We start from the raw sequence: 17575 nt of genomic DNA, 5'->3' as shown, positions 1-17575 counted from the left end.
ATATAACTCAGTGAGGGCAATTCTGAAGCATAGACGAATGTGGTCTCCGTATATGGCCTTCTTGGGATTTAGCTCAGGCCAAGGGTAGAATTTGTGCTAATTGAGGAGTGGGAATTAGTGCTTCTTACACGCTGACCATAAAGAAGGCTGAGCACTGTAGAATTGATGCTTTTGAACCGTGGTGCTGGAGAAGACTCTTGAGAGTCCCTTGGGCTGTAAGGAGATCCAACCAGTCCATCTTAAAGGAAATGAACCCTGAATATTCATTGGAAGGACTGATGTTGAAGCTGAAGCTCCAATACTTTGGCTACCTGATGTGAAGAGCCGATTCATTGGAAAAGATTCTGATGCTGGGAAAGATCAAGGGCAGGAGGAGAAGGGGGAAACAGAGAATGAGATAGTTAGATGAAATCATTGACTCAATGAACATGAGTTTGAGCAAACTCTGGGAGATAGTGAAGGACAGGGAATCCTGTCATGCTTCAGTCCATGGGGTTGCAAAGAGTCAGACACGACCGAGTGACTGAACAATAACACAGTCATCTGTCAACATCATTCCTGGCAGGAGTGTCCTGGATGAGACCAGCATGCTGGTTCTTAGCAAAGCCAAGAATGGTGGAGCTTCCTACTCTACAAACCAGAGGGCAGGTGTCAGGCAGGATGATGTTCAATAAAACAAGGTGCCAAAGCCATATTCTTATCTGGATAAAGACTACACATCTCTACAGGGAGATGGTCTATAAGGGCACTTTTCTCTTAATTAGTAGAATTCTTGAGCTACTGCAGTCTGTCATCAGTGTCAGGATTACTGAAAGCAGTGTGCACTTTCATGTGGATCAGTGGGACAAGTAGAATGGGTATTAGATTTAATTACAAGGTGATTCTGACTGGTTTTGGGAAACTGGCTCTTCTTCCCTATTGAAGGCTTTGTTCCGGACCACTATTCAAAGCTTGGGCACCTTCAGTGGATCCTCAGTTCCTGGCAGCACCTAGGTGCAGTCATGACTCAGCATGGTGTGTCCTGGGGTGGTGCTGAATCTTTAGGTTACTCTGTGCTTTGATTTGTGTACCATTTAGATTTATGGGTTCAGACCTGAATGGTCTCCCAGGGATTTAACAATGAAGTAAGTTGATATATTCTGTGCCTCATCAGTTCAGTCTCTCAGTCATGTCTGACTCTTTGAGACCCCATGGACTGCAGCACACCAGGCTTCCCTGTCCTTTACCAACTCCCAGAGCTTGCTCAAACTCATGTCTATCGAGTCAGTGATGCCATCCAACTATCTCATCCTCTGTCGTCTCCTTCTCCTCCTGCCTTCAGTCTTTCCCAGCATCAGGGTCTTTCCCAATGAGTCAGTTCTTCACATCAGGTGGCCAAAGTATTGGAGTTTCAGCTTCAGCATCAGTCCTTTCAATGAATATTCAGGACTGATTTTCTTTTAAGATTGACTGGTTTGATCTCCTTGCAGTCCAAGGGACTCTCAAGAGTCTTGTCCAACATCACAGTTCCAAAGCATCAATTCTTTGGCACTCAGCTTTCTTAATAGTCCAACTCTCACATCCATACATGACTACTGGAAAAACTGTAGATTTGACTAGATGGACCTTTGTTGGCAAAGTATTGTCTCTGCTTTATAATATGCTGTCTAGGGTCATAGCTTTTCTTCCAAAGAGCAAGCATCTTTCAATTTCATGGCTACAGTTACCATCTGCAGTGATTTCGGCCCCCTGAAATAAAGTCTCTCACTGTTTCCATTGTTTCCCTATCTATTTGCCGTGAAGTGATGGGACTATGGCATGCCATGATCTTAGTTTTCTGAATGTTGAGTTTTAAGCCAACTTTTTCACTTTCCTCTTTCACTTTCATCAAGAAGCTCTTTATTTCTTTGCTTTCTGCCGTAAGGGTGGTGTCATCTGCATATCTGAGGTTATTGGTATTTCTCCCAGCAGTCTTGATTCCAGCTTGTGCTTCATCCAGCCTGGCATTTCTCATGAGGTACTCTGCATGTAAGTTAAATAAGCAAGGTGACAATATACAGCCTTGATGTACTCCTTTCCCAATTTGTAACCAGTCTGTTGTTCCATGTCCATTTCTCTTATTCTTGACCTGCATACACATTTCTCAGGAGGCAGGATTCTATGCCTAGGGAGACAAAATCAGAGATTTGGAAGCTCAGAGTGGGAGGTCAGGAAGCCAGTGACAAGTGACATAGGGCCTTGGTCCACATGCACTCCTCCTGTGCCACAGAATGAAGGACCTTGTATCTGTCCTTGCAGGGGACAGATATAGCAGTGGGCCAGATATCATATGATGAACATACTTAAGCAGAACCAAGGAGTATGCGTTGAGTCTGAAACAGGGGAAGATGGTCCCACACAGGGTAATAAGTCCAACATAGGCTCATGGGCTCTTTATCTCTTGGTAATGAAGTGTTTCAAGGCCCAAGGTCTGTTCTTGTGTAGCTGAGTGGAGGTTGGAAGACTGCATGCCCAAGACTGCCTTTCCTAACAGAAACTAAGTGACCTTGGAAAAGTAATCATTTTTTGCTGGGTCTCACTCAGCCTTTCTACAGACTATGAGCTGACCTCTTTGTCTGAGGGTAAGGAATCTCTAGAAAGGAGTTCCTAACCCATGTGCAGGACTAGTTAGTGAACTTCCTGAGATTTTATGCAACTTAAAAAAAATTTATTTGGCTGCACCAGGTCTTGATTGCAGCATGTGGGATCTTTAGTTCCAGCATGCCAACTCTCAGTTATGACATGTGGGATCCAGTTCCCTGACCAGGGATTGGACCCAGGCCCCCTGTGTTGGGAGCCCATTGTCTTAGCCTTGGGACCACCAAGGATGTCGCTCTGCAGCATTTTTAACAGAGGCATAAACAGAGGCATAGAGAGGTTAAGTCACTTGCCCAAGAACACACTGTAAGTAAGTGGCAGACTTAGGGTTGACTGTTACCTGGACACAGTCTGACTCCTGAGTCCATGTTCTTAACCATATGCCTTTCTGCCTTTATCCTTCATTTCCTCACTTCTTGAGCTTCCCTGATAGCTCAGTTGGTAAAGAATCTGCCTGCAATTCAGGAGACCCCAGTTTGATTCCTGGGTCAGGAAGATCTGCTAGAGAAGGGATAGGCTACCCACTCTGGTATTTTTGGGCTTCCCTTGTGGCTCAACTGGCAGAGAATCATCCTGCAATGTGAGAGACATGGGTTCAAACTCTGAGTTGGTAATATCACCTGGAGAAGGGAAAGGCTACCCACTCCAGTATTCTGGCCTGGAGAATTCCAATAGTCCATGGGATCACAAAGGGTTGGACACGACTAAGCTACTTTCACTTTCACTTTCCTCACTTCTTAGATACTTCCTGGCATTTTGAGGAAGAAGTGTGGATTTTTATTGACCTTTCCCATAATAACTAGTAGGAGTAATGCGCCTTGATTGGTATAGACACATTTTCAAGTGCTTTGTGGAGAAGACTTGCTGTCCTAGGATTCAGTAATCAATCATAAAGATACGCCACTCTCTCAGAGACTCCTCAATTCAAATTAGTTCTCCCTATTGATTTTTTCTTATAGCATTCATTGCAGTTTGTAATTATGCATTGTTTTATGTTAATTCTTAAAATGACTCTTTTCATCTATCAGACTCTACACTCTCTGAGGTCGAGAATTATGTCTGTTTTGTGCATCATTCTGTACCCTGTATACATAGTTCAGTTCAGTTCAGTCACTCAGTCATGACCAACTCTTTGGGACCCCATGAACCGCAGCATGCCAGGCCTACCTGTCCATCACCAACACCCGGAGTCCACCCAAACCCATGTCCACCGAGTCGGTGATGCCATCCAACCACCTCATCTTCTGTCGTCCCCTTCTCCTCCTGCCCTCAATCTTTCCAAGCATCAGGGTCTTTTCCAATGAGTCAGCTCTTCGCATCAGGTGGCCAAAGGATTGGAGTTTCAGCTTCAGCATCAGTCCATCCAATGAATACCCAGGACTCATCTCCTTTAGGAATGACTGGTTGGATCTCCTTGCAGTCCAAGGGACTCTCAAGAGTCTTCTCCAACACCACAGTTCAAAAGCATCAAATCTTTGGCGTTCAGCTTTCTTTATAGTCCAACTCTCACATCTATACATGACCACTGGAAAAACCATAGCCTTGACTAGACGGACCTTTGTTGGCAAAGTAATATCTCTGCTTTTTAATATGCTATCTAGGTTGGTCACAACTTTCCTTCCAAGGAGTAAGCGTCTTTTAATTTCATGTCTGCAATCACCATCTGCAGTGACTTTGGAGCCCCCCAAAGTTAAGTCTGACACTGTTTCCACTGTTTCCCCATCTATTTGCCATGAAGTGATGGGACCGGATGCCGTGATCTTAGTTTTCTGAATGTTGAGCTTTAAGCCAACTTTTTCACTCTCCTCTTTCACTTTCATCAAGAGGCTCTTTAGTTCTTGTTCACTTTCTGCCATAAGGGTGGTGTCATCTGCATATCTGAGGTTATTGATATTTCTCCCGGCAATCTTGATTCCAGCTTGTGCTTCCTCCAGCCCAGCATTTCTCATGATGTACTCTGCACATAAGTTAAATAAGCAGGGTGACAATATACAGCCTTGACATACTCCTTTTCCTATTTGAAACCAGTCTGTTGTTCCATATCCAGTTCTAACTGTTGCTTCCTGACCTGCATATAGGTTTCTCAAGAGGCAAGTCAGGTGGTCTGGTATGCCCATCTCTTTCAGAATTTTCCACAGTCTATTGTGATCCAAATATGTCAAAGATTTTGGCATCATCAATAAAGCAGAAATAGATGTTTTTCTGGAACTCTCTTGCTTTTTTGATGATCCAGTGGATGTTGGCAATTTGATCTCTGGTTCCTCTGCCTTTTCCAAAACCAGCTTGAACTTCTGGAAGTTCATGGTTCATATATTGCTGAAGCCTGGCTTGGAGAATTTTGAGCATTACTTTACTAGCATGTGAGATGAGTGCAATTGTGCAGTAGTTTGAGCATTCTTTGGGATTGCCTTTCTTTGGGATTGGAATGAAAACTGACCTTTTCCAGCCCTGTGACCACTGCTGAGTTTTCCAAATTTGCTGGCATATTGCGTGTAGCACTTTCACAGCATCATCTTTCAGGATTTGAAATAGCTCAACTGGAATTCCATCACCTCCACTAGCTTTGTGATGCTTTCTAAGGTCCACCTGACTTCACATTCCAGAATGTGTGGCTCTAGGTGAGTGATCACACCATCGTGATTATCTGGGTCATGAATATCTTTTTGTACAGTTCTTCTGTGTACTCTTGCCACCTCTTCTTAATATCTTCTGCTTCTGTTAGGTCCATACCATTTCTGTCCTTTATTGTGCCCATCTTTGCATGAAATGTTCCCTTGGTATCTCTAATTTTCTTGAAGAGATCTCTAGTCTTTCCCATTCTGTTGTTTTCCTCTATTTCTTCGCATTGATCGCTGAGGAAGGCTTTCTTATGTCTCCTTGCTATTCTTTGGAACTCTGCATCCAAATGGGTATTTCTTTCCTTTTCTCCTTTGCTTTTCGCTTCTCTTCTTTTCACAGCTATTTGTAAGGCCTCTTCAGACAACCATTTTGCCTTTTTTGCATTTCTTTTCCGTGGGGTTGGTCTTGATCCCTGTTTCCTGTACAGTGTCACAAGCCTCCATCCATAGTTCATCAGGTACTTTGTCTATCAGATCTATCACCTTAAATCTATTTCTCACTTCCACTGTATAGTCATTAGGGATTTGATATACATAGTTCAGTAGGTGATTAATTGTAGACTTGATAGATGGACAAAGTGCCTCCTATGGACTTGGATTACTGTGAGTCCAATGACAAATAGTAAATAATACATATGTATTGAGTACTTATTAATGGCAGGTAGTTAGCTGGGCACTTTCATGCATATTATTCCATTTATGCTTTTCAAACAAACCTTCTCACTGAAGTATAACATCTAAGTCATAAGTGTATACTTGATGAATTATCACAAGTAGACACTCCCATGTAACCACCACCCAAATCAAGAAATAGAGCATAACCAATGCCTTAGACTGGAGTAGGAAGTGGCAACCACTTCCTACCACAGTATTCTTGACTATAAAGTTCCATGGACAGATGAGCCTTGTGGGTTACAGCCATGGGGCCACAAAGACCTGGACACAACTGAGTGATTGAGCACACACAGTGCCCTAGAAGCCACTCTCTTGCCCATATTCAACCCCTCCCTCCTCTCTAGTAGTACCATTATCCTGACTTCTAATACCTTAGATTAGTTTTCCTACTATTTGAGTTTTATGTAAATACAGTCATTTAGTATGAATTTTTTTGTGTCTGGCCTTATTTTACTTGACATCATGCTTATAAAATTCTTCTATGCTTGGGAATCCTCCTACACTATTGGTGGGAAGATAAATTGGTGTAGCCACTATGGAGAACCATATGGAGATTCCTTTAAAAACTGAAAACAGAGTGACATGTGATCAAGCAACCCCATTCCTGGGCATATATTCAGAAAAAGACCAAAACTAATTCAAAAAAATACATGCATCCCAATGTTGATTGCAGCACTATTTAAAATAGGTAAAACATGGAAGCAACATAGATGTCCATGGACAGATGAATGGATAAAGAAGATGTGGTACAATATATATATAATGGAATATTACTTAACCATAAAAAAGGATGAAATAATGTGATTTGCAGCAACATGAATAAACCTAGAGATCATACTGAGTGAAGTAAGCCCCACAGAAAAAGATAAATAGCATATGATATGCACTTATATGTGGAATCTAAAGTAATGATACAAGGGAACTTATTTATAAAACAGAAATAGACTTACTAACATAGAAAGCAACCTTATGGCTACCAAAGGGGAAAGAGTGGGTAGAGATAAATTAGGAGTATGGGATTAACAGATAAATACTACTAAATATAAAATAGATACACAGCAAGCAACATGGGCTTACTATATAGCATGGGGGATTGTATTCAATATCTTGTAGTAACCTATGATGGAAAATAATCTGAAAAATAATATATGTGTGTATGACTCACTTTGCTGTACACTTGAAACATTGTTAATCAACTATACTTCAGTAAAATATATATATTAAAAACTACCAAACTTAAGAAATTCTATGCTGTTGCAATAATTTTTTGTTGTTGAGCTATAATTGATACATAGCATTGTATTAGTTTTATGTATACAACAGAATGACTTGATATTTGTATATTGTAAAATGACTTGCCTCTTAAGAAACCTGTATGCAGGTCAGGAAGCAACAGTTAGAACTGGATATGGAACAACAGACTGGTTCCAAAGAGGGAAAGGAGTATGTCAAGGCTGTATATTGTCACCCTGCTTATTTAATTTATGTGCAGAGTACATCATGAGAAATGCTGGGCTGGAGGAAGCACAAGCTGGAATCAAGATTGCCGGGAGAAATATCAATAACCTCAGATATGCAGATGACACCACCCTTATGGCAGAAAGTGAACAAGAACTAAAGAGCCTCTTGATGAAAGTGAAAGAGGAGAGTGAAAAAGTTGGCTTAAAGCTCAACATTCAGAAAACTAAGATCACGGCATCCGGTCCCATCACTTCATGGCAAATAGATGGGGAAACAGTGGAAACAGTGTCAGACTTAACTTTGGGGGGCTCCAAAGTCACTGCAGATGGTGATTGCAGACATGAAATTAAAAGACGCTTACTCCTTGGAAGGAAAGTTGTGACCAACCTAGATAGCATATTAAAAAGCAGAGACATTACTTTGCCAACAAAGGTCCGTCTAGTCAAGGCTATGGTTTTTCCAGTGGTCATGTATAGATGTGAGAGTTGGACTATAAAGAAAGCTGAACGCCAAAGATTTGATGCTTTTGAACTGTGGTGTTGGAGAAGACTCTTGAGAGTCCCTTGGACTGCAAGGAGATCCAACCAGTCATTCCTAAAGGAGATGAGTCCTGGGTATTCATTGGATGGACTGATGCTGAAGCTGAAACTCCAATCCTTTGGCCACCTGATGCGAAGAGCTGACTCATTGGAAAAGACCCTGATGCTTGGAAAGATTGAGGGCAGGAGGAGAAGGGGACGACAGAAGATGAGGTGGTTGGATGGCATCACCGACTCAGTGGACATGGGTTTGGGTGGACTCCGGGTGTTGGTGATGGACAGGTAGGCCTGGCATGCTGCGGTTCATGGGGTCCCAAAGAGTTGGACATGACTGAGTGACTGAACTGAACTGAACTGATCACCATAAGTCCCATCACCACACATAATTACAAAATTCTTTTCTTGTGATGAGAACTTTTAAGATACACTATCTAAGCAACTTTCAAATGCACAATACTGTATTATTAACTATAGTCACTATGTTGCACATTACTGGCTGTAGTTCTTTTAATGTTCTTGCTGTATAATAGTCCTTTATGTGAATATAGTGCAAATTACTGGTTCATTCTTAGTTGGTGAATCTTTGGTTTATATTCTCTTTGGGACTGTTACAGATAATGCTACTGTGAATACTTTTGAATTTGCCTTTTGGTGCATTTCTGTTCAGTTGTATACTTGGGATGGAATTACTTGGCCAGAGGGTTTGCATATGTTCAGCTTTAGTCAGTATTGCCCTACAGTTCTCCAAAATGATTATCATGTTTATTTATGCTCCTGCTACCAATGTGAGAATTTTAGTTACTCTGTCTTTCTGCATGCACTTGATATCATCACTTTTTAATCTCAGACATTGACATGTGTGATTGGTTTTTCACTATGGTTTAACCTTCACTTACCTGGTACTCTAATGAGATTCAGTACCTTTTCACTGGCTTTTTTGTTATCTTCTTTTCTGAAGTAACTGTTTACATTTTGCACCATTTTTTAGAAAAGAAATTAGGTTGTTTGCTACTTATTGACAAAATTCTGCTCTTTAAAAAAAAAAATTCCTCACAACGTCTCTGTGAGTTGGCATAATGACATCTTACACAGGCAGATACTAAGGTCAAGAGCTTGAATATCTTGTCCAAGGACACGTTGAGTATTAGAGCATAAGAATTCTTCTTTATCTTCAGTGACTTATAATTTATTTAGTTAGGGAAGTAACACTCAGAGAACAATTAATATTAGCCAGGAAATATTAAAATATTAATCTGGATCTTGCAGGCCATGAGTGATACAGTAGTTAAAGGATCAGTGGTAGAAATAAGGTTTAGTCTAGGATTTTAAGGACAGGTATGACTGAGGAGTAGAGAGAAAATGAACATGTGTTTCAGGAAAGGTAAACCACAACAGCAGAGTCATGGAAATAGAAATAATAATATGACCAGCACCTTGCCTTTGATTTTAAAAATTAACTAACTTTTACATTAATTAATTGTAGCCTTGCTACAGCCTGCCAGGCTTCTCTATTCATGGAATTCTCCAGGAAAGAATACTGGAGTGGGTAGCCGTCCCTTCTCCAGGGGATCTTCCCAACCCAGAGATCAAACCCAGCTCTCCTGCACTACAGGCAGACTCCTTGCCATCTGAGCCACCAGGGAAGCCCAGTTATAATTAATTAATCTTACTGAAGTATAGCTGATTCACAATGTTAAGGTGTACAGAAAGTGATTCAGTTACACACATATTCTTTTTCATATTTTTTCCATTATAGGCTATTATAAGATACTGAACATAGTTCCCTGTGCTATGCAGTAGTTCCTTGTTGTTTATCTATTTTATATATATATAGTGTGTATCTTAATCCCAAATTCCAAATTTATCCCTCCCCTCTTTCCTCATTGGTAACCATAAATTTGTTTTCTACATCTGCGAGTCTATTCTGTTTTGTAAGTAAATTCATCTGTATAATTTTTTTTTAGATTCCATATATAAGTGATATCACATGATATTTGTCTCTCTCTGTCTGACTTACTTCACTTAGACACCTTGCCTTTGAATAATTCTTTGCAGGACTTTGTAATTTAGTTGTCTTATGCAGGACTGTATCTTTCATGAGGGCAGGGCCCATGCCTGTTCCATTCACCAGGGTTTAAGGAAGACTCTATTGAGATACTGTAGTGGAAGTATACTGCCTGGAAGACAAGCCAGGTTTTTGGGGAGTGGTTGGCAATCTCAAGGATTATATCTTGTGAGCACTTGCATAGATTGGGTTGGAGTGCAGTCACATCTGAACATGGTGAACTGAGACTTAATCAGTGTGTAAGAGATAATAGTAACTTGGGTCAAGGATATGTTCTTAGAGGGAGAAAGTCCAGGAATAGAAATATCTTATGTCTATAAAGAATCTGCAATCTGGATGAGAAAGACCCGCAAGAGAGGAAGGAAGGACCAGTGAAGCGAGCATTTCAGGGGGGACAATCATCAGTGTCAACTGCCAAAAATGTGGCGGTTAGAGGTCTTTAGGCTTGTTGGTTGAAGAGCAATATCATCTTCAAAGGATGTAGGATGGTGGAAGAAAAAAATTGCCCTGTGTTAGGAATAGAATGGAGGTCAGAAATAGTGAGAGGTAAATGGATGGTTGCTAGAATAAAAAGAGGATGTTTAAAAGCTGTTATTATTTTTTTGATTTTTTCAATTAGGAAAATAAATAAAATATGCTAGTACATAAAACATTCAAAAACAGAGAAATTTAGAAAGAAGGGAAGAAAATAAATTATAACTGTCAGAAAGAGATGAAAATTGTAGATATCTAGATATAGTTCCTCGCCATCTTATATAACTATCTTTAAATATAGTTGATATTATACTGAAAGCACAGATGTTGTCATGTTTTTCCACATGAAGACTTTTCTGTATGAATTCAGAATGTGCTTCATAAATGCACATTTTAGAGACTATATAATAACCATCAAGGGGGTATTTAGTAATTTATATAACCTACCCCCCCATTATTAGAAATTTGATTTTCTCTACTTTTTATTATTGTAAACAACAGTGTTGTGAACATCTTTGCGAGGAAAATTTTTTCTATTTTAAATTTTTTTGAGGCTTAAAAAAAGAAAAAAGAAGAAAAAGAAAAATAATAAAAATAATAGGTTTAATAATTAAAGATTAATAATTGGCCATCTTATTTTTCTGATTGCAAATGTAGTGTATTTTCATTATAAAAATCTTGGAAAATGAAGAAAACGTCAAAACAGAAAATAAACATTGTAGTTGTCCTACTTAGAGATAACTACTGTTAAAATATTTGTCTCATGCTCTACCTATTCATTCATTTATTAATCTTTGAATGGAATCATTATCTACTATTTTATAATCATTGAAAGTTTGGTATCTTATGAATCCATCCTCATTTAATTAAATAATATGTTACCTCATAATTATTAATGGTTTTTGGCATTCCACAGTATCTAGTAACCATAGGTTAATTTATCATCCTTCTAATGATGGATATTTAAGTTATTTCTGATTTTTGCTATAGGTGGTGCAGAGGTAAAGAATCCTCCTGCCAATGCAGGAGTCGTAACAGGTGCAGATTCGATCCCTAGGTTGGGGAGATACCTGGGAGTAGGAAATAGCAACTTGCTCCAGTATTCTTGCCTGAAAAATTCCATGGACAGAAAAGCCTATTGGGCTGGGGTCACAAAGAGTTAGACATGACTGAGCGGCTAAACACACACAGACAAAATATACTATGACATATCTTTGTAGATAAATTTTTATTGACCTGTCTGATTATTTCCTTACAATGCCATCTGAGACATATTTAAAATATTTTATGCATATTATTGAATTTCTTTCTGGGAAGGTTGTACTTGTTTATACATCTATCAGCTGTATTTCAGAGTTTCTGTTTCCCCACACTCTCAGTTTCACTGTGTGGCTATTAAAAACAAACAAATAAACAGACAAACAACCTATACTAATTTGATAAGCAAAGAAACTATTATGTTTACATTTTTTTGCAGTCTAGTGAAGATTGCATATATTTATTGGTCATCAGTATAGTATCTTTGATTAGTATATTATTCATGACCTTTGTCATTTTCATGGTCCCAGATGTATATTGCCACATTGCTTGCCAAAAGAGTTGATTTATGCTCTTTATGCTCTAGGATACATTTTTCATTTTTTGAATTGTCTTGAGTCTGTTTTTCATTTAAGGGATATTTTTTCAGGTAGGGATATTCATTCATGTTTGAAGGTAGAATGAAAAGATCTGAAAATGTTGAAAGGGGAAGAAGCTTAGGGGAATTATAGATTCCTGAAGAAGTATGAGTTGAAATGCAAGAAAATTGAGCCTCGAAGAAATGGAATGCAATGGAGATGGGGTATTATTGCCACAGGAAGTGTTATATGATGACTATTTTATTCCTTTCTTAGGTCATTACTAAGCTCTGTGAGCATAATCCTTTAATTAGTCATTTAAAAAAACAGAAATCACTAAGATTGTTTTTGTTTCTGATCAGTGCCTCCAAGGCTAGGTGGAGAATGAAAGAAAAAAATGAACCAACAAAAGATATTGCTCATCCGGTTGTTTAATTGTTAATTTTAACACAATGCCCTCAGAAAACCATATAGATAAGCATTTTGTAAAATTAGTGCATGGTTACAAGAACATCTTACAGAATCAAGTATATTTTGGATTTGTATTCTCTCTCTTCATAATTATTCTGATTGCTTATTTGAGCCAGAAACTATGAAAAGGATATGTTGAGGAATAGAATTTAATGAATTTGCTCAAAAAGTAAATGAATGAGTGAATCTATGGCATAGATTTAGTTGCACTTGGACATTAACAAAGAGTCAGTGATCTAGTTTAATTGGCTGTTAGGAAATCATAATTATTTTAATTTATGGTGATAAAAGATTATTTTGAGGGATGAAATTTTTAGATAAACTTGAAATTTATGTAGGAAATGTCATGATGCACAATAATACATCTATGAATTAAAGATATTTATGATTATAAGACAGTAGCACAGCCTCATACTTTCTACTGTCACATTATAAAAAATCAGTGAATCAATTGAAGAACTTGACGTTTATTAAAGATTTGGAAAAGATTTTTCTATTTTTAGTAAACAGGTAAATTGTGATAAATGGTTTCATGAGAAAGTTTGTTTTTGCACTTGGAAGTAGCTTCACATAGTACAATGTTTGCTTGGTATGACATTTCTTTGCTGGTAGCTTCTGCTGATGAATATTTTATTATTTTCTCTTGTAGAAGTTAGGAAGGTCTTCCCTGGTGGCACAGTGGTAAAGAATCCACCTGCCAATGCAGGAGACTTGGGTTCAGTCCTTGGGTCAGGAAGGTCTCCTGGAGGAGGAAATGGCAACCCACTGCAATATTCTTGCCTGGAAAATCCCATGGAAAGAGGAACCTTGCAGGATAGTCCATGGGTTCGCAAAAGAGTCGGACATGACTTAGAGACTCACCAACAACAACAGCAGAAATTTAGGAAGGGGATTTAAGGGATTATTAATCTTCATCTGAATGTGTGAGTATGAGCATTGAGAGTGAGTGGGAGGGAAGAAGTCTGGGGCATGTTTAGATGTATGAGGTTCCTTGGAACTTCTGCTGGGATGATGATAGTGATTCATTGCTTTGGAGTGCTTGCTTCCTTTTGTGGTTCTAGTTCCTCTCTTTGAGGGCGACCCTGCTTATCTTCCAAGGCCTGGGGAGCTGATATTTGCTGTGCACCAGTAGGGTCCTCCTCAGGCAGAAACTCCCTGATGTACTTTTGTAGTGCTTTTCTGTCAATGAAAAAGACAAGACAGTCTGAGCTGTCATTGGTGAGGGATGCACTCGACTGGCTTCTGCGGCTCTCTGGGCTTGCTACACCAGCCGTCTGAGCTTGATTTTGATGCTCCCCTTGGGTTATGTGTGTTTGCTGCAGCATCCTCTCCTGCGGGGCCTCGTACAGGGGACTGGAATGGTCTGCACCTCTCTCCACCAAACAGAGCTCTTGGTCCCTCTGCATCCTCCCTTCAAGGCCTGACTCAGAGACTGAAAGATCCTGTTCTTTTGTAGATAGATTTTGTTCTCCTCCCAGCTGTTGGGGGCTTTCAATCTTCTCCTCCAATGTTGCAGGTTCTTCTGTTTCAGGGCGTGTCTTTTGGGAGACTGCATTGTTCTCATCCAGACTTTTTACTAAATCCTCCTGGGCCTCTAGGGCTCCATCGTCCTCTTTGGGACTTGGGCTCTGGACCTTTAGCTCTTTTCTACTGTCTTTCTTTGTAGGGAGTTGCCTTACGGAAAGCTGGTTAGTGAAGCCTGCGTTTGGGGCACCTGGGATCTCTGGCTCCAGGAACTTTCTGGTTTCCTCTCTCGCTGTGAACACCTGTGTGTCGGGGTGCCCACTGGGCTCCACAGCTGGGCCTAGGCCTTTGGCCCCTGAGCCCTGACTCTTGTGCTCTTGTGCATGTTCCTCCGTGAGCTGCTCATCCTCTCCTCTGACGGCCAGCACTGCTGCCTCCTGAATTCTGTTTTCCTCACTCAGTGCTAAGTATTTCTGAGTTTCTGGGTTATTACTGTCACTTCCTTGCACACACCCTCTGAATGGGCTTGTTTCACTTTGGGAATCCCCTTGCACTAACAGATCACTTGTCTTTGAGTTGCTGTCACCATCCTCTGCAGTCAGGCTACTGGGGGTTTCAGGAGACCTCTCATCATTCTGGGTGGCCATTGGCTCAGGACCTTCCCCCTGGTAGCCATCATCTTCCTTGACCAGCTTGTCATGAATCTTGGTGATCATCTTATTTTTTGCTCCAGATTGGTTCTCAGATGGTGTCAACTCCCATGTTCTTTCTCTTGTTCCTGGTGTCCCTTCTGCTTCAGGGGCATTTTTACTGTTCACAAGTGCTCCTGCTATACCTTCCTCAGCATGTCTTGCCTCTTCTCCTGGGCTGATGGCTCCTTCAATTTCAGAATCTTTCTGTTCTCCTCCTTCTGAGTTTAACTCTTGTGTCTCAGAATCTTCTTCAACATTCTTTTCTTTCGATGATTCCTGGAGTTCATGATACTTCTTACCTTCTGTTGGCTCTTCCACAGCTGGTGGCTGAGTATTTTCCTCAATTTGTTTCTGCCCTGCTGTTTGGTGGATCTCTGGACCTCTTACATCTTTCCTTTCAACTCTAACCATGGGTGTTTCTGAAACATTTCTGTTATCACCTTGGGCTGACAAGTCCCTTGTTTCATATTCTTTTTCTTGTATGGGTGGTTCTGAAGTCTCAGCTGTTCTACTGTCATCCTCAGGAGCAGCTGATATCTGTGTCTGAAATGGTTTCTGAGTAGCAGCTTGTTTTGGCAGGTCAACATGTTCTGAACTCAGCTCATCTTTTCCCTGTACTGATGGTTTTTGTGCTTTAGGGTGTTCCTTAACACCCTTCTCTCCTGCAATTTCTTGATCCTCAGATGGCCTCTGTGTGGTTTCTTCCAGTGGAGAACTTAGGGTTCCCAAGCTCCCTTCCTGTTCTCCAAACCATTCTCCTGCCTTAGTGCCACTTTGTTTTCTGGCTAGTGTATCTCCCTTCCGGAGAATCTCCTTATCCTGTCCCTCCCCCTTTGTGAGACTGCTGATCTGTTCTGATCCTGCCATTGGCTTACTTGTCTCTGGTTGGGTTCTACTGTCATCTGTTGCTGATACATCTTGGGCCACTTTCTGACTCTGTTCATCTCCTTTCAGATGTTGGTTCTTAGAGTCACTGTGTTCAGATGTTTCTACTGGTAGTTTGTGAGCTGTGGTATGTCCCTGTGGGTCCACCCTATTGTGTTCAACTGCTCTCTCTTCTTTAAGGCTGAGATGAGTTGATGATGCTATTCCTAAAGGAACCACCACTTTGTCTTGAGTTTGTGAGGTTCCTTCTGTCCACTGGTCAGTTCCATTCATCACCTGAAGACCCATATCATGTGGCATCTCCTCTGGTTTAGATACTTGTCTTGGTTCTGAGTTTAGTAATGACTGTATGTCAAGGTAACAGAAATTCAAAAAGCTGAAGATTGCAAGAAGAAATTCATCAAAGCTGATGGTGCCATTACTGTCAACATTCAGAAGATTCAACTTTCTCTCCACAGCATGGATGGCACATGGCTGCATGAAAACATGGTGAAAAATCAGTCTATTTATATGTGGTCAAGTGCCCTGAGTATCTGCATGTTTTCTAAGAACCCTCTATTTTTGATTCTATTACTCATGAACTTGGGAAATTTCTTCCAAATGCGTGCGTGTGTGTGCTCAGTCATGTCTGATTCTTTGTAATGCCATGGACTGTAGCCAGGCTCCTTTGGAATTTTCCAGGCAAGAATACTGTAGTGAAGTGCCATTTCCTACTCCAGGGGATCTTTCTTACCCAGGGATTGAACCCACATCCCTTGTGTCTCCTGCATTGGCAGGTGGATTCTTTACCTCTAGCACCACCTGGGAAGACCCTCCCCAAATAGTAAGAATTTGTTGATTCTGGTTACCATTTTTGATCAGAGAACTATCATTAAGAAGGAGCATTCATATCAATTGTGAGTTGCATTTAGATGCGTCTAAGCTCATGACTCCTCTCAGATGCCTACTTTACAGAAGCAATAGTCCCATTGGTGAAAACCTCATTTCCCCCTAGAATTAATGACCAAGAAATTGCACAGAGTAGGGAAATGAGACTGAAAAAAAAATTGTTCAAAAGTCAATGATTACTGAGAGCTGGTAACCAAATGTAAAATGGGGAGGGATCACTTATGCTCATCTTGCTTGTATTTTGGAGAAATGGCAAGTGGAGAAGAATTTCCATAGCTCCATGAGCACCTCACCTGAAAAATGTCCTCAAATTCGCTCTGGATGAGCTGTTTCAGCTCTCTGCAGGTCAGTGTCGCTGCATCACCATCCTCCCTGGCATACTTGTGGAATGTCTCAATTACACAGAGGATGTCTCTCAGGAGCTGAGGCATCTTTACAAACTCAGGAGACTGTGAGAAAGAACAAACAAAACTCACTTCCTAGGATAAGTCCTTTAGGAAGGAGATACCAGATCGCCCTTCCTTCTGTCCCTCCCCCAGCTCCACTGATATTGTCTGTTCTATTCTTTTTCTTAAAATTAGTACCAGATAATGTGGTGAGATAGGATTTTTGCACAGATAAATATTAGAAGAGATACTTCTCCCTACCCTGCAGAAAATAGAGATACTCATGTGTTCAGAGAAAGCTTTGTTGTAAATGGAGAGTAGAAAAAGAACTCAAATGTAAGTTCTAAAATGTACAAATGAAGCCAGCAGAGTGGTACTAATCATTTCAGCATCATCTGAGACTGGCCACCTGTTTTCCTTCCACCTTGGCTCAATCTAGCTCCTCATTGTAGGAAAGTATAATTTTTAAGTTAGGAAAAACTTCCAGAGGAAAGAGAAGTAACACAGAAAATCAGCCTCCATTTATGCAGGCCGAGCAACATATTTTTACCAAGAAGATGTGGTTCCATGAACTCACTGGTAAAACAGTCTCGACCCCTTAGTCATTACCCATCATTTAAATGACCCTATATTTTCATTTTAATATAGGTCTGAGTCCTGTGTCTTATTAAATTGTATTCATACCTATGTCATACAAATAGTTTATAGTTTTTTAAAATGAAAAT

General features: G+C 40.3%; 1 protein-coding gene across 1 annotated transcript; it reads right to left on the bottom strand.

Moving 5' to 3' along the window:
- Window positions 1-13557: 13557 nt before the first annotated feature.
- Window positions 13558-16913, bottom strand: TCHHL1 (trichohyalin like 1). The gene is made up of 2 exons (XM_065926940.1): window positions 16758-16913; window positions 13558-16050 (listed from the first exon to the last, which is right to left on the bottom strand). Exons 1-2 carry the CDS (start codon window positions 16893-16895, stop codon window positions 13558-13560), a joined length of 2631 nt encoding a protein of 876 aa, XP_065783012.1. The 5' UTR covers window positions 16896-16913.
- Window positions 16914-17575: the final 662 nt, after the last annotated feature.

This window comes from Muntiacus reevesi, chromosome 1, assembly GCF_963930625.1.
Source record: "Muntiacus reevesi chromosome 1, mMunRee1.1, whole genome shotgun sequence".
Taxonomy (NCBI): domain Eukaryota; kingdom Metazoa; phylum Chordata; class Mammalia; order Artiodactyla; family Cervidae; genus Muntiacus; species Muntiacus reevesi.
Note: the sequence above shows the minus strand (reverse complement) of the source record. Positions and strands in the feature narration are given on the sequence as shown.